The sequence below is a fragment of the Plectropomus leopardus genome, chromosome 2 (genome assembly GCF_026936395.1).
Source record: "Plectropomus leopardus strain MGB_pleo_1.0 chromosome 2, ASM2693639v1, whole genome shotgun sequence".
Taxonomy (NCBI): Eukaryota; Metazoa; Chordata; class Actinopteri; order Perciformes; family Serranidae; genus Plectropomus; species Plectropomus leopardus.
Genome location: NC_142177.1, coordinates 13,451,693 through 13,468,155, shown reverse-complemented (window position 1 = coordinate 13,468,155; position 16,463 = coordinate 13,451,693). Strand labels below are relative to the sequence as shown.

At 40.0% G+C, this 16,463-nt stretch overlaps 3 protein-coding genes across 4 annotated transcripts in view; all 3 read right to left on the bottom strand.

Moving 5' to 3' along the window:
• The window catches only part of chchd6b (coiled-coil-helix-coiled-coil-helix domain containing 6b), a 63,315-nt gene extending 59,824 nt beyond the window's left edge, over window positions 1-3,491 (bottom strand). The window contains exons 1-3 of one of the 2 annotated variants that reach the window (XM_088085765.1): window positions 3,253-3,491; window positions 1,822-1,918; window positions 1,310-1,364 (exon numbers count right to left, since the gene is read on the bottom strand). In XM_088085765.1, the coding sequence (XP_087941891.1) occupies window positions 1,310-1,364; window positions 1,822-1,918; window positions 3,253-3,336 (236 nt within the window). In that variant the 5' untranslated portion in view covers window positions 3,337-3,491. The remainder of the gene's footprint in view (window positions 1-1,309; window positions 1,365-1,821; window positions 1,919-3,252) is intronic. The other variant, XM_042501514.2, reaches the window with a different exon arrangement.
• A 557-nt stretch (window positions 3,492-4,048) lies between these two features.
• On the bottom strand, window positions 4,049-11,794 carry tpra1 (transmembrane protein, adipocyte asscociated 1). The gene is made up of 11 exons (XM_088085671.1): window positions 11,603-11,794; window positions 10,462-10,645; window positions 10,166-10,298; window positions 9,622-9,708; window positions 8,620-8,692; window positions 8,346-8,425; window positions 8,120-8,230; window positions 7,939-7,999; window positions 7,629-7,731; window positions 6,307-6,387; window positions 4,049-6,208 (listed from the first exon to the last, which is right to left on the bottom strand). The coding sequence occupies exons 2-11, from the start codon at window positions 10,632-10,634 to the stop codon at window positions 5,938-5,940; spliced, it is 1,173 nt and encodes a 390-aa protein (XP_087941797.1). The 5' UTR covers window positions 10,635-10,645; window positions 11,603-11,794; the 3' UTR covers window positions 4,049-5,937.
• A 262-nt stretch (window positions 11,795-12,056) lies between these two features.
• On the bottom strand, window positions 12,057-16,215 carry trim107 (tripartite motif containing 107). The gene is made up of 2 exons (XM_042496005.2): window positions 16,049-16,215; window positions 12,057-14,656 (listed from the first exon to the last, which is right to left on the bottom strand). Exon 2 carries the CDS (start codon window positions 14,643-14,645, stop codon window positions 13,140-13,142), a length of 1,506 nt encoding a protein of 501 aa, XP_042351939.2. The 5' UTR covers window positions 14,646-14,656; window positions 16,049-16,215; the 3' UTR covers window positions 12,057-13,139.
• Between the last annotated feature and the right edge of the window lie 248 nt (window positions 16,216-16,463).

The following is a 16,463-nucleotide window of genomic DNA, read 5'->3' as shown; positions in this document are numbered from 1 at the left end:
CTTCACTGACAATATATCACAGCAGTTACAAAAATTGTCATTCATGAACTGTTGGTTGGAATCTAATTGAAGTATTTCGTTAAAATCAAATTAGGTTAGGATTTATCATGAAGAAATAAAACCATGCAGTATTAAGTCACACTGCAAATATGCAATAGCACACACATAATATATAATTTCAGCAGTCTCTCATATAATGCAATCAAATCCAGCAAAGTTGTAAAATACTGCAGCCATAGACTTTATAGTCTCACCAAAAAACACAATTATAAGCTTCACAAAAACTGCATTTATTGCAGGGCTATTGTATTGGGTTACCTGTAGCTCTTAGCCAAGAGCTTATTTATGTAGCTTCCTAACTTTCTGCTGTATCAATGAGAACTGATCACATAATTTTAGCACAAAAACACCAGTGAAATCTAATGATATATTATGTCCAATAAGTTTTCAGCAGAGCATGAGAGTGACAGTGGGTAAGAATTACTGGACTTTCAAATGTGTAAATCTATAGAGGCTCAGGATAGTATACAAGCATTCCAGCAGCACAGCAACATGCCTGCTATCCAGACAGAGTAAATCATTACGGGCAGCGCCGACAGGTCACTCAGCATGTTTATATATGTTCTCCATAAACATTGCACATTAGCATCAAGTGTCTACTATTCCATACATCTGTCACCTCCACTGGCTATTAGCTGCCTGTGTCAACACAGAGGTCCCAATTTAAAGCTATACTATGCTGGATTTTCCTAAAACACAATGTAAGACTCAAACAAATTAATTCCTCTCAGTCGTCCCCTTTAACACACCAGTAGTGTGTAGCAGTGTATTTATCAGCAGAGACCCTGCCCACTGCCTGTATTTTCTTATTTTGCTATGTTGGGGATGTTTGAGACGTTTATGCGTGTGTAGCCCCACAGCACGCAGGTGAGGTTGGGACTTTATGAAAAGGTACCGACAAGGTGCAAGACTTTCAGCAGCATGCACGCAAGAGGCAGAGCGCCAAAAAGAATGCAAATATAGCTGAGTGAAATGCCAATCTCAGGTTGGCTTACACTTTGGCTAGCGATACTGTTTACAAATAGTAACCACCAATTCCTTAATAATATGCCTTTAGATATATAACAAATATATGTTAGGATCAAATATTCTGCACAAGGTGCAAAATTCAATTTGCATCTTTCGGAGGCATTAAATTCCAAGATAGCAAATGCCAATGCAGTATCATTATCCGCAGAGCTATGGGAAGCACTTCAGCTCATAAGGCTGGATAACAACTAAAAGCGACCTTGACATTATAAGTACCTACTTTTTGCGGATTTCCTCCTGTATTTCTGCGGCGGAGGGTCCTGTTGGTTTTGGACCTGAAAACAAAATGGAATAAATATCAGTTCTATATGGATTAGTCTGCAGAACAGACTAGGTTGAGCAACGAATGTTTGCTGGTATATGAAGGGTTAACATCTGACCACTGTGACCAATCATGTTCCCTGTGAGAATGACATCTGCCTTAAAGAAATAATCCATTCCAAAAAAAAAAGAAGAAACATCTATATTTAAAACCACATATTTGAGCAGCACAAACCTCATAAATCTGTAAAGTGTAAATCTCATAAATGTAACTACATAAAATACAAAGTTCAGGATTACTTAATTCTATCTTTTCTATAATGAATAATCTGAAAAAGTCACACAGTAGTTTAACTGACCTTTATCCTGCTTCTGTTCTCATCTGTCACTGAATGAGGACATGTTTACTGACACAGTGGGCCTCCCAATGGGAGCTCTGTGAGAAAGTAAAGGTCTCTGACTGGGACTTACTTGGTGGTGGTTCGTGACTATCTGGTGGAGATGGTGGTGGCTTGTCGCTGTCAGACCCCTGAGAATCCCTCATTCGTCGGAGCACATCCTCTGAGAGCTGGATGGGAATGCAAGGATTAACAGAAGTAGTGCACATAAACACAGTAACACAAACATATACAAGCCCCTCGGTGTGCATACCGGACAGCTGGAAAGCAGCAGATTAAAAGCAAGTTAAAAAGTTCATCATCCAGCCTGCTGAATTACCCTTGAGCAAATCACGTGCTTGCCTACCAGCTCTAGATGTGCTGCAGTACAGCTGTACCTCACCTCTCTGACCCTCCTGAATGGTAAGACATGTGCCTACATATGAACGTGTTATTAATTTACCCTCCTACGGGACTGTTCATTATTTATGAGGGGGCTGGGGATGGTGCAAAGGGGAGGAGGCATGTAAAATATAAATATAAAATATAATTTTAAGCACCCGAGAGGGATTCTGGTTTTTATTTTGGCTTTGTAGAAGAATATACAACTTCAACTTGCGGTATTTTATATTTATTTTAAATACCCTCTGTCATGCACCCATTTTCTGCTGAAGTGCACACACAGTTTGTGATGTAAGGATTTGAATTTTCCTTTTAAAAAAATTTGGCTATTTGTTTTGGTGATAAATTAGCCATTTGTTTTGGCTCCCGCCTGTGCTATTTGCTCCTTGCATAAGCTCCAATACCCGCATTTAGTGTGAATATAATAAATCGTGGTTGTTAATGTTGAAAGAATGATCACATATTTTCCAACAGTCCCTCAGGGACCCTCAAGGAAAAATACTTGTAACTTTGGGAAAGGTCACAATACAAACAAGAAATTATGTCAAACCCCAGACACACCAGTCCTCTAATAAATAAATAACGGCCCCTAACTTCAGCACCATTTTCCTGATTCAAATGTGAGAAACAGTTTCAATTTCTGTTTATGAAGCTGTTTCGTGACGTTTGCCATCAGCAGATCATTTATCATTAAATTAAATCATTAAATTTGGATACTCCTGACAACCCTGACAGCAGCGTATTGTTAACTAACTCTCTTGAACGTTGCTGACAGCAAATCTGTCTGACGCTTACGGTGAGCTGACGAAATTTCGCTTGCAATATGGCTGCGCAAATGCCAACTTTAATGGCATTTGACAACAAACCTACACGTCGTAACTCACCAGGCTGCTACATGGGTAAGTTAGTGAGCAACGGTATGTGGGCATAACGAAGAGGAGGGGGTGCGACTGGGTTCAGTTGAGGACATGGCAATGGGACCTGTCAGCTTTCCAGTGCACCTTGTACCGACTTCGCTACATAGCCTGCTAGCTTATCAGTATTAGCTTCAGTCGTCGTGCCAAACAGCACAACACAAACTTAGCTTCTGAATGTCTACAGCAGGATAAAACGTTATATCTACCTTCACTCCTTCAATTACTGTGACCTTCTCGTTCTCGTCCAGTCCGAATGACACTTTCCTGGAGGTGCTGCCATTACCTCCCATCTTCACCAGCTGTCCGTTCCCACCCAATTAGAAAAAATAATTAAAATCTTGTCTGGTGTAATGACGGAGAGACATAAATGAGAGCGGACGGAGTCGCCGCCACAGCGACCGGTGGTTAAAACACTCCAATAAAGGTCAAACTGGCGCTACAGTATCCCCTGATCTCATTGGATAAAATAATTCGGAAGTGACGGGTAGATGGGAATTGTAGTCAAACTGTAGTCTGACTGATGTGCAGCTTCCTGAGACCAACAAAACATAAGCAAAAATAGATAAGAAGGACAGAAGGACAAACAGTCGTGTTATCAACACAGGAGGGAATATATGAAGAAAAAACCCTCTCCCAGAGTGTAGTTACCACAAGAAACCACAGAGTGGAGTCCTGTCCTTTAGATGTCCTGAAATACCTAAACCAGCCATTGTGTGGTATCGTTCTTCAACCTACTCATATCTATCTATGTCTGTCTGTCTATTTTTTGTTTGTTTTTCGTTTTGTTATTTATTTTGATTTAATGACTTGATGTTGTTATGTATATTTGTCTAGGAAAAATTGTTAATAAGGACCAAAATAAACTACCATTACCATTATATGTTTCCAACCGCAAAGTCACTATAGAAATATAATAGCCTAATATCTGACTGGAACTATCTAAAATGTCAATAAATACATTCCCAATGCAAACATTTCTGATAAACTCCCAGAACAGACAAATGAAAGAGTCCATGGTTTATTCTGTAGGTCACTGAATGGTCAAATACATTGCATTAATATGGGTTGAATATTATACAATCAATGCACTTAAATAAAAAGGCAATTTACAGATCATTTGCAAAATGATTTCAACATCAAAAATCTTGCCTATGAAGAAAGAGGACTTTTTTACCAATGCACCTTGTGAACTCATGTCATGAATCACATCACTGATTTCCCAAACACTATTCTAACTCCAATTTATGCAGCAGTTATCACCAACACTCAAATTTCAATATATAATATTTCTAAGAGTCAGGCAAATACTGTAATTTCTTGGAAATACACAACTTCATCACTGCATTGTTGCTTCAACATGATGAAAAAATAAATGTATCTATATCTTCTGCATACAGGTCACCGCTACCTATGAATACTGCTAGCTTAAACACAGTAATCCATTCATACCGAACATAGAGCATTTTCAAGTGGAAATATATATATTTCCTTGGTAGGAATAACTAAATATGGTATGAGGTGGCTTAAAAAGTCATGTATGACTTTGCAGGAATGTCAATGGGTGTGACAAGAACTGATTTCGTGAGCTGAACCAAGATGCAAGCCTAAAACTGATCAGAGAGGAAACTTTTTTCCTTGACGCAGTCGCAAAATCACCCGTCCTTCACACACCAGTCACCGGAGCGTGTCTTGCTCCGGGGAAATTTAAAGTAAGTCTCTATATAAATAAACAATGTCCACATCATCATATGATGCCATAAAATTGAGCAATATTGTTTAAGGGGTAACTTGAGCACGGGTAATGACAACTGCGGAAATTCTGAACACAGGAAATTAAAAAAAATACTAACTTTGGAATAGCAACCCTTTTGCAGCAAGCAGAGCAGAACTATGCTGATATGGAATGAGGGCATGTTTAATCTGGAATACACAAAAATCCTTAATAACACAACAACCATTATGACTATGGAGCTAATAAATGTGCTTTCAGTAGCAAGAATGATTCATCTGGTATGACAAATGAAAGCAAAAGCCCAAAAATAAATTAAAAAGGAGTGAAATGGCAGATAGCTCGAGACACTATTTGAGAGCAATCTAGATGGTCTGTGAACTTCAGTGTGAACACACTGCCTGTATTAAGGAGTTGCTGTTTTCATTATCCTATTGCAGTGACACACATCACGCTCAAACCTTTCACTTGTTCACAGACGGGATGGCGTCTATTTCAGAGGACAAAGTACGCCTATCAAAGTTAATTAGCACTAGTCCTTGCCCTGTGTCGAGAGGCACGGCGATTCAGTAATAAATGATTAGCCAGTTGAGTCACAAATCTAATACAAGGCAGCAGATAACAATTTCAGCTGAGATGCTGTTATTCAAAGCTTTTGGTGGGAATGTGCAGATGTTGAGTTGCCATCAAAAAAATGTTAAAGACTCGGGTGCTTTAAATGGATTTTAAACGTCATTACTGAAGGTTAAGCAGTTGATGCATGATGCTGGAATGACAAGAAAATGTGCCGAGAGACGAGTCGGTAAGCTCCCACATTTAAGAGCCCGTTGAACAGAACGGAGTCTGACGGGGCCGCAATCAGGGACAGTACTCCTAGTGTGGAGCTACAGCAGCAGTGCACTCTGGCAACAGTGTTACAAATGCAGTTGCTAAATTCATAGTCCTCCACATAATTGGCTAGCAAAGGTCTGTCCTTAAGTGTCCACTTGTTAACTTATCCTGGCGTCAAACCATGATTACCCGTTCTTGGTTTCCAACTGTTTTGTTCTGCATTTTTTGACCAACTCCTCTGAGCGCCACCCTGCATTACACACCACATACATACAACATTAAAGTGGAGCTGTATAACACCCTCTCTTCTTCCTCTCTCCTCTTCATTCTTTCACGCATTGACAGGTCTCCAGCGTTCAGCTTCTATACTGTTAATGCTGCTGGACCCATAGGGCCCGGAGGCGACATCATCCAAGTATGCTCCAACCATACGAGAGCTGCCGGGACCAGAGCCATCGATCTGAGTGGAGGAGTAGAACAGGCCCTGGTCAGTCAGCTCTTTGCGGCCAAGGGTTGTAGCGACCGTCGGTGGAAGGTGGACGTCACTTTCATCCGGTTCGTCCACCTGTGACTTGTAGGAGAACAGGATCTTGGGCTCTGAACTGTGGAATAAAAGGAAAGCAGTGACAGAAAGGAGGTCAGCTGTCCGAAGGGCTGCTATGATGTATTCTGTGTATTTTGTATTTTAGTTTGTACAAACCCAAAGAATCCCTTGAGGAATGTGACATAAATGAGCGGAGCAAAGGCAGAGAAGTACAGGAAGGTGGTGACATCCACACAGCTGGTTTAGAAGAGACAAAAATAAAGACAAGGTTCACACTGTGTAAACAGGCATACTAAAGGGTACATTCGATATTTTTAACGGTGGACCGTTTTTCCCCATCTTTCTGAGTCTAAGTGACTGATAGGGACAATAGTTTTTGAAATTGGTCAAGTATTGCCTAAACAGGCTGCAATGTAACCAGTCAGAGCATTTGGGTACTGTCAATTTTTTTATTTTATTTTTTTAAAGTGCTTGTTTTAGCCTCTGACAGGCTCAGACTGTTATAATAATCATCTGACAACATTATGGACACTATTCCTACACAGATGGATTTTTTTTTGTTAAAGGGTAAGATCCTTTTGTTTAACCAGAGACAGCTCTCAAATTACTATCACCAAACCCACCAGACTGCATTCAAAAACAGTAATTTTATTATTGTCAAACACACTTCACATTCAAAGTTGAGAGGAACAAACATCTTTGGTTTGTCTTTCCACTATTCCAACAATCACCAACTCTGGTTTAGTTGAAGTAATTTTTTTAATTCACCTACTTAGAGGATGGCTTTATCCAAAACGTTTTTTTTAATCTACAAAATTATACTTAAAATATTGTTTATTTATATGGAGTCTGGTGGGGTTGGTGATGAGGATTTCGGGTCTGTTTCTGGCTATTCAAAGAGGATCTTACTCTGTCTCTATAAAGGATCCTTTCCATAATGTTGTCCATCACTTGGAATAATAATCTGAGTCTGTCAGTGGCAAAAACAAGCACTTTTAATAGATGTAAATTGATGGTGCCCAAATGCCCCAAGTGGTTACATTGGAGCCTTTCTCACAGCTGCCAGCAGCACAGTTTCTCTAAAACTGGACCTATTTAAAAAAAGTTTATTCCCATTAGTCAGTCACAAAAACATGGGGAAATAGGGTCCAGGTTAAAAAACAATACCAGAGTTACAGGACTTAATGATTATCATCAGCTTCAGCAAACACAACCAATGGATTTCTGCCAAAAGGAAAACGTCTGTTATGTTCTCATCCACATAGGACCTTCCAAAACAGAGTCATCCCTCTAATTGCAACCCAGCCAAACAAAAACAGCCACCCAGGCATTTTTCTAAGCAGTGTGTGTTGCAAATCTATTCAATTTATCCTCTTCTACCTAAAATACTTATGTGGGTCCATTTATTCATATATATATATATATATATATATATATATATATATATATATATATAATACTCAAAGGATTATACTGACCAGAGTCCCTCTATGATTCCGGCACACAGCAGGGCACTGCCCAGGCCCTGGACGAGGTTCAGTAAAGACAGGATGGCAGCATATACATAGAAACTCCTCTTAGCTGGACAAAGGAAACAAAACAACAATTAATTGGCAACAGAGGACAAATGTTTTCAATTATAGAGCATTGTGTGGTGGGAAAAAAAGCCCAACATTAAGAAAGCAGCACATCTTCCTGGATTACTTAGAATAAATGATATATACTGCAAATCTTTAAACCTTTTGCATCTAATTTCTCATCTTTGCTGCAATGAAATCCATAACTTACATGGAAGAGATATCCTCTCCCTCACTGGAGTTTTAGGCAAGATCACAATCAAAGAGTACACCTATAAAGAGGGATTACATCATCAGTCAATTATTATATACAGTGACAGACTATTTGTAAAGTACGGTTTTTGTTTTAGTTCATATGCTTTTCTTCTGCTGTATAGTTACAGATTACTGACCAAAAAGAAGAAGCAAGAACTGGCCAACCAGAAGTGCCTTCCTCCGTGTCCATAGATGTTAAAGTCCTCAGCAGACAGGTGGCTGTCTGGATACAGGATCTCTAGTGTGCCCTAGAACAAGATCTCATTTATTGCAATTGAATTAAGACAACATAACAAAACGTCCCACTGTGTGATGTTCAGTGAAGTTTTTAACACTATTTAACCTCTTATCATCCATTATTACCTGTGTGATGGAGTAGCCCAAAGCAAGCACAGCAGTGATAGCCAGCACTCGCTTTATACTGGACTTACTCTCCAGGTGACCTGATAAATGAACACAGAAAGAGGCTTTACAGGAACAAAATCTGTGCAAATTCACTAACATTCATTATTAGATTCAGGGCTGAACAGGATCATTAGAAACCAAACATTTTGAAACAGATGCTTCATGTCATGAGACAGAAACAATGGTACACATATACAGTAAATGAGAACTGAAACCAGGAGAGCCAACAAACCAAAAGCCAGTCCCAGGATGACAACACTGAGCTCGATAGCCAGCAAGAAGAAACGGGTGATTTCCCACAGCACCTGAAGAGACAACAAACATCAGGGGATCCACTGTGACAAGCGCAAACAAGCTGTGTGGTAACACATATTGACCCTGGAACATATGCACAGCTTTATAAGTCAGGCCACACTCTAAAGCATTATATAATCATGTGTATTTTTTGTCTTCAACAGCGCAGCCATGACAGTATGCTACGGGAACAGCAGGCCCATAGGGATCTGTCTGGTATGTGAGGAATGTCAGCCATGCCTTTCCTTTTGGACATGAAAGCCAAACAAAGTCATGCTGAAGCTCATATCGACCCCTCTGGGTATTCAATAAAAGGGGATATGGTGACTGCTATTTCAGTGTGGCCAAAGTATTTATGCTAGGGCTGCAATCTGTAATGTACCACCTGTAAATAAAAAAAGGTTGGAACTACTTACACCGTTGAAATGAGAGAGACTCAAACTTTAATTGGAAAAATAAAATAAAATAAAATAAAAAGTTTACAAAGGAGTATATCAACTGAACCATTTCCTCCAGGCTGTATATCTCACCACACTAAAAGTAGATCCTCTTCTAAAAGGACATTATTTTCTGTAGTTTACAGTAAACATGAACGTCTTGTGACAAGCACAGCTCAGATTATGTTCCCAGCAAAAGAAAGAGAAGAGTAACTTTTTTTTAAAAAAAAAAAAAAGAAGAAGAGTAAAAACAACAAGCCTATTGTTGCACCATTTACTCTATGCCCAGATTTTTATCTCTATGAACAACCATGAGCTGTGGGGATTTACTTAAGGTCCAATCAGTAACTATTTTGATCGTATATATGTCCATGTTGACATCTTTGAATTACTTTGAAGTAATTCCAGAAAACATTACTTTCTGTTGTTTCAATTTTGAATAAGCCTTTTTCTTTTCCCACGATTAACGACACAAACATGTTTTTTATGTTTCCTGTGCTTACTTTGTCTATGATGGTGGCAGCACTGGATGCACTGACAGTCATGGACACTACGGCCCGGGTAATCCCAACCGCTGCTACAACAAACACCTGCAAAATACAGTGCAAAACATGTTAGACAATATATACCAATCTGTCTTCTCAACACAAGAAAAAATGTCCTGGAGTAGAACTGGAGGAAAAGCATAGGTGATAGCGACAATGCACTGGTTCACTGGTGATATACAGCTGAGTTAATTCTGGCCTTGCCAAGCATTCTCTAGAGTTTTGATTGTTTTTTACCATTACTGTAATGGTAACCTAAATAGACAGAGGCAGTACATTTTGGAAACAAAGAGTAAGGACTTGAATGGAGATGGAACAGATTATAAAGCGAAACAGTAAATGAGAAAGACACTTTTGAGCAAGTCTTTCTGCAAGGTTGTTTGTCTTGTTGTCAGACAAAAGTTAAAGGTATTAACAGGTGTACTGTCCCTTGGCATGGCGCCAAGCTCAAGATAATTACTTTGATTACAGGTTATTAGTGTTTCCGTCTTTTGTGTCTTACCAGCAAGTAAAAGGTGACAAAGATGGGGCTGGAGGTGAGTCTTATCTTTGCCCTGGCTGAGGGCAGCTTCCACATCAGGAATACAAAGAAGGCCACATTAGGCACAAGTAGTAAAATGTCCCAGAACCGCACCCTAAGACAGAGAGATGAATGTGAATGTGATAATACAGAAGTTTCTGAAAAAATAATTAGATCTATTTTGTGCAGTTTGTTGGATATTCACTTAAAATAGTGAGGGTTTTTTTTGAGTCTTTCATAGATTTCAGCGATTTCTTCTACTGTATGCTGAGGAATACCTGGAGTCTCCGATGTCCTCGTACAGAACTTGTAGACATTTGTGAGGCTTGGTGATGTTGGCTTCAGAGTCAGGTTGCCAAGTTGGGAATGTTGATGTGTTCTCAAATGGTGTAGGTGAAATACTGCCATTGTACTGAGCAAACCTAACTACAGCAGTCACTGTGGGTAGCATGGTGTTGGACCCTGAGGGAGGAAAAAAACCTGGTTATGTCAGATATTAACCGGAATTTTATTACTTATACCACTACATCAGCTGATGCTGACTTTTAAGTCATCATACTAACAGTTTCCTCTTTTGGGGGAAAGGTTCTGGTTGTACAGTAAAGGGACGGCCCTTTGGTGACATAAAAGGGTGCAGACTCCTTTTATATTATAAACATATGTATACCGAGCCTGACTTGTATGTCATGTGAGCACAGCAAAACATTTGAGAAACTGAAAAAGCTGCTGCCTCAGTTAGTGGTGCAGAGGTTTAAGACTTTAGGAGGTGTGCAACTGTTGCACTGTTGTACCAGGCAGGCACCCGTCACAGCTTTCCCCACTTCAAGATAAACATTATGTAACAGGATCGGCTGCTTTATCAGCAATGTGTGGTGTTAAATGTCAAATCTCAAACGATCAAACCGATCTCATCGTGTCTCAGCATTTATTTACTCAACAGTTGGATAATTAAAATGATAAAATAGCTACCTATCCATAACAGTAACATTTAACAACATATGACAGAAAGGTTTTAATTCTAGACCGCTCTTGCTGGAGTAGGTTTAAGATGTCAATGGGGAGCTAGTTAGTTATAACGTGATGTTGATTAGACTAACGTAGGAATCCTTCATATGATTAATCCCGATTTTTTTCGGTTGGTATTACAGGGGATTTCAGACGGTAGCTAACGCTGCTACTTGCAGCTAACGACGCTCGCAGTTTAGGTTGTTTTTATAGCAACGATATTCTCAGCGCTTTCCTTAGAGACAATCAGAGTGATGATGGCAACGCTAACGAAAAATGTGGCTTGGAAATCGATATTATGTACCCCAGCTAAAAAGCCGCTTGGCTTGCGTTAGCATCAAAACAAACGTGACACTACAGCGAGAGCAATGACGCTGACCCAGAGAGCTTCAAGTGCTCAAAATAATCACTTACCGATTCAGTAGACTCGGATTCAAAGGTACAACTGCTGGAAAACGTTTTATAAATAATATAAGTTCAGCACATGCTGTCATACACCATGTAATCGACCAGTAAATGGATCACCGATACTGGACATGGCTATACCGGACAGTTTCGTTAACAAAATTTCCCAGCGAGGTCAGCTGACACTCTCACCAAACAAGCGGAGGAAGTCTCGCGAGATGACATTGTGACGTATGTGGGGGTTTTTCCTCGAGAGAGAGAAAGAGAGAGAGAGAGAGAGAGGGGCAAGCTGTTCCCCCTAGCGTTAAACTTAAACATTTTAAAATGCTTTTTTTTTTTTCTCTCTCTTTTTCGATGGTAGTATTTGCTCTCTTTTGTACATGTTACTTTTCAAGTGGGTTTGCTCATTAATGCCCTTGAAATAAGATTTCTTTAGTATGGGAGAAGAAGGACCAAAAAAAGGTTGTGGTAAAGTTTGTCATTTATTTATTCAAATTGGGGCAATTAAATACAAATTACCAGAGTGACATCTCCCAAAGATGTCAAAGAAGGGGTAATAATATGATGATAATACATTATGAAGCTTGGGATACTAGGCCTTTGACAAGGCAAAATGTCTATTGTGAAAAAGGCCTATAGATTGTGAAAGGAGTTTGTGAGACAGAAATAGAAAAAACATCAGAAAACACAAATATTATTCAGCATTTACATCTTTACTTAGTTTAAATCTTTACACTTGGAGTACATTACCCTAATCAATAATACTCATCTGACAGCCTGCTGGCCTGCGAGAGGCTGCTAAGTGGCTCATTGACCATTTCCCAACTTAAACAAACAAAAACTCAGGCTGGGTTTTTTTTTTCTTTTTTCGACTTTGAAAGTAAATAAGGTGCCAGAGTGTGTAAAAAAAAAGCATCAAAATCGGGGTTGTTTATTTAAAAAAATGCCAGGGGTGGATCCTGCAGACCTCCCAACAGAGGTCTGGATTAAGCCCAGAATGCCCTTAAATCCTAGAAACACCCCTGTAAACACCTGGTCTGTGCACGGCTGCAAGGCAACGCATTTATTGTATATAATGATAAATATTGATAAAGTTCATTTAGTATTTGGCCACTGGCCTCCTGCTATTTCACAAAAGTGGAGCCCACACAAAGCAAGTTGAGTATCCCTGTTTTACAAGAATAACAATAGCAAAACAAAGGCATTTATTGACAGTATATTTCTGGCACATTGCAATGAGAATTCCAGTCACATTTAATGCTTGCTTTTTTTTATTTTTTTCTGTGTAATCTTATTATCATACAATGCATAAAAAGTATTATGCAAAAGTACCAGGTGATAAGGAAGTGCCATCATAATTCCTGAACTCTCTGAAACAAGATCCCTGTGGAATGAGGAAATCAGTCTGTGTCTTCTCACAAGACACAACTAAAGTCTTTAGCTTCTTTACTCATAGAAATTGTGACTCAAAAATATTATTACCACACTCTTTGTACTATGGAGCACATTTGCTCAGCAGAATATATAGTTGATAAAAATAAAGTGATTATGAACAAACAGTGACACGAGCTTTGGGGTGGCCTGACATCATTCTGTAGGCCAGGTGCACTGGTTCAGTCAGGTTAGCCTTAAATGTGTACACATGGGTCTTCCCATTGACGGGGCTGATGTTGTAAAAGCTCAGCCTGTGGGTCTTGAAACTCAGTCTGACCTCAAGCCTGCGCGATACTGTGGTCCTCTTCAGTGGCACACTGTGTCCCTGCTCAAAGGCAGTCAGCAGGTTGTTGAACCACATCAGACACCAGGAGCTCCGGCTGCTCTCCAGAGCAGAGGGCATCCCGCTACGTGCCAGCTTCCCGCTGTAGCACACGCCGATGATCCACGGAGCACCTTCAAGCTCCACCTCCCAGCTGTGATCACCTTCATAGAAACTCTGAGTGCTGAGGACCTGGAAGAAGTTGGTAAAACGCTGAGGAGAAGGTGGGTACGGCTGTTTGGTGGTGCTGAACGTAACCGTCTTCAAGTCCTCTGATAGGACGAGGTTGGGGTGGGCTGTTTCTAGGTCAAAGGTCACCTCTGAAGGGTTGAGAGTGTTTCGAAGGGAGCGCTGAATCTCTCCAAATTTGACTCTCAGCTCAGCGTTCATATTTTCCAGCTTGGGACAGGCTTGCGCAGGGTTGACTTTTGGTTCAATGTGGTCGTCTTCGTCTCCTACAGGTTTGGACATTAATTCCTCAATGTGTGGCTGTAGAGTCTGAAGCTCGTCACTGAATGCATTCTCGTCATCTTCAGTCAGGAGGGACTCCGCTCGGAGCACAGCTTGTCTTAGCTGCTTCGTCAGCTCCGAAGCTTGACTGACTCGATTGCCTATGCTGGCCTCGCCTGGACCAATCTCTTCTTCGATCAGCTGCATCACCTGGGTGCTATAGCTCTGCGACAAATCTTTTATCTGCTCTAAAAGTCTGGATGCTTTCTCTCTCAGCTGACTGTTAGCAGTGCTCACCTCTAACTCCCGTTCCCTCTCCTTCCTCAGCGCAATCTCCGCCATCTCCAATTTAAGGTTCAGCTCTGTGATTTGAGAGGCCATTCTGAATTTGGGTCCATCCATTTTCATCTTGCCTTTGCCGCTGCTTTGCTCTTGATCCAAAGAATAGGACAGCTCTGTGGATCCAGACCCAATTTGAAAGGCATCCTTTGAATCTTTGGTGACAGAGGTATGATCACTCTTGACTGTTACATGGTCGATATCAGAAGGGTTTGCGGTGGAGCTGACTTTGCCAACAGTAGCTTTGTAGGACTCTATGATACTGCACATTTTGGAGCTTTTCACAAGTGCTTGTGTACCCTGGTACTCTGTCTGGCACTCAGGACAGCTGTGCTGGTCAAGGCCTTCTCCCATGGTCTGAAGGCAGGCCAAGCAAAAGATGTGACCACAGGGAAGAGAAACGGGCTCAGAAAGGAGATGCAAGCAGATGGAGCAAGTAAGCTCTGAAGCTAAAACATCCAGATGATCCATTTTAGAAAAGTTTGGTTCAGTCTCACTGACAGACATGGTGGCAGGCCCTGGAAAAAGACAACTCAGGGTAAGACTTCAGAAATATGTATAGTTAAATATTTTAACTTGGCTGACTTATTTGACTCTGTTTAGATTGTGAATGCTCCAGGTAATGAGTTAAATATTTGTAAATGGCCAAAGAGGAAACAAGGACTTGAAGTAAAAACAGTTTTTAAAAGTATATGAGGGTCATAGCCTGGACTTCAGTCACAAGTCCCCTCTCACGAAGAAAATTTGGACAAACACCGAAAATAGTCGATTTTATTCTTTGCATTGCTTCAATATTTGACATTATGTCAATTGTTCAGTTGTTTCCTTTGAATTTTGTTGTCCAAATTGAATATCTATATGCCGAAACACTGCCATCGTTTTTGTTTGCCTAAAGGTAACCAAATTTGAATACACCACATCACTGTGTAGAAATAAGTGTGCAACTATTCATGGATGAGAGATGGCAACACTAACATTTTAATCATAAGTTTGATACTGCTAGCTTATCTAAACTAACTAATGTTACAGCTCAGCTGAAAAGGACATGATTAATGTCTAAATCTCCCGCTGTCACAAGCATGAACCTCTCATTCATGAGGTGATGCATGCTTGAGTCAGTTCAGTAGAGAGAAAATAGTTCCTACATTGAACTGCTCACAACAAGGTCTGTGGATTATCTTGAGTAACCTGGTCATGATTTCTGAAAAGAGACACTGATGTTGAGTTTTTCCAATGTACTTTTTATGTGCCTTGAGCACCACAAGTGGAGTGCCATCAAGTTTCATTGTTTTCAAGAAAAGGCTGATAACGCCAACACTCTGCAACTCACACCAAAACAATCTAGATTGATAAATAGCACCACAAGTAGTGAGATAAATATATGTATTTTTGATTTTGGAGTGAACTGTGCCTTTAATGTATCTTAGGTTCACGCAAATAAAATGACCACAAATATTAGGTTAGACTATACACAAACTACACTATGGTGTCATCGAAATATAGCTTTTCTAAGTGGCACATTTACGTCGCATGAAACGTGTCTGAAGGAGCGAACAATGTAGGTCACAATTGTTTGTGCGTTGTTTGGCAGCGTGCCTATTTGTAAAGTTTCGATTTTCAACCAACAGAATATCCACGTGGCCAAATCATCAGTTTCGATTGCCTCAAAATAATCAACAGAACTTATTGTGAATTTTCAGACTTACTTTGCTGCAGGGTATAGCTTTAATTTCAATTAATGTAGTTTTACTTCCTTAAAAATAATTAGGGTGACGTTTATTCAAATACGTTACTGAATGCACATCTCATAACGCGCAGCACACAAATTCTTTGCAAACAACTAAATTGTGCGTCATATTTCAAAGAAAAGAAGTAAATAGAAATTAAGTGCAAAGATTAAAAAGCCTTACCTGTTACTGCACTGCTGCCTTGTGTCGACTCTTCCTGTTCAGGCAAAAGTCAATAAAGAGGCACTGACGCAGAGATCAGCGGTCAAATCCGCCTTTCAGACACGCAGCAGCTGCATCTGCCTCGCTGTAGAGCTCAGTGTGGTAATACATCTTGAGCAGCATGTTTCAGCCTGACTTTGTAAAAATTGCCAAACCTTAATCCACTCTGCCCACTGTCTAATATGGTCAAGGGCAGGCCTTCAGAATTGTTGATTCAGCTTAAGTGCTTTTTATTTTATTTTTCTATATTGCAAAAGTATACAGAATATAGTAAGAATGCAAAGCAACTATACAGGGACAGCAACTGAAATTCGAACTGATTGCAATCAAGTACAAAAAAGGAAAAAAAAAATGTATATTGAACGTAACTATCAAT

Coding starts and splice junctions, on each gene's coding strand:
- tpra1 (XM_088085671.1), bottom strand. CDS start 10,634: ATGCTACCCACAGTGACTGCTGTAGTTAGGTTTGCTCAGTACAATGGC. Junction 8,693..9,621: donor CTGCCACCATCATAGACAAA/GTAAGCACAGGA, acceptor TTGTCTCTTCAG/GTGCTGTGGGAAATCACCCG. Junction 6,209..6,306: donor TTCCTCAAGGGATTCTTTGG/GTTTGTACAAAC, acceptor TTTATTCCACAG/TTCAGAGCCCAAGATCCTGT.
- trim107 (XM_042496005.2), bottom strand. CDS start 14,645: ATGTCTGTCAGTGAGACTGAACCAAACTTTTCTAAAATGGATCATCTG.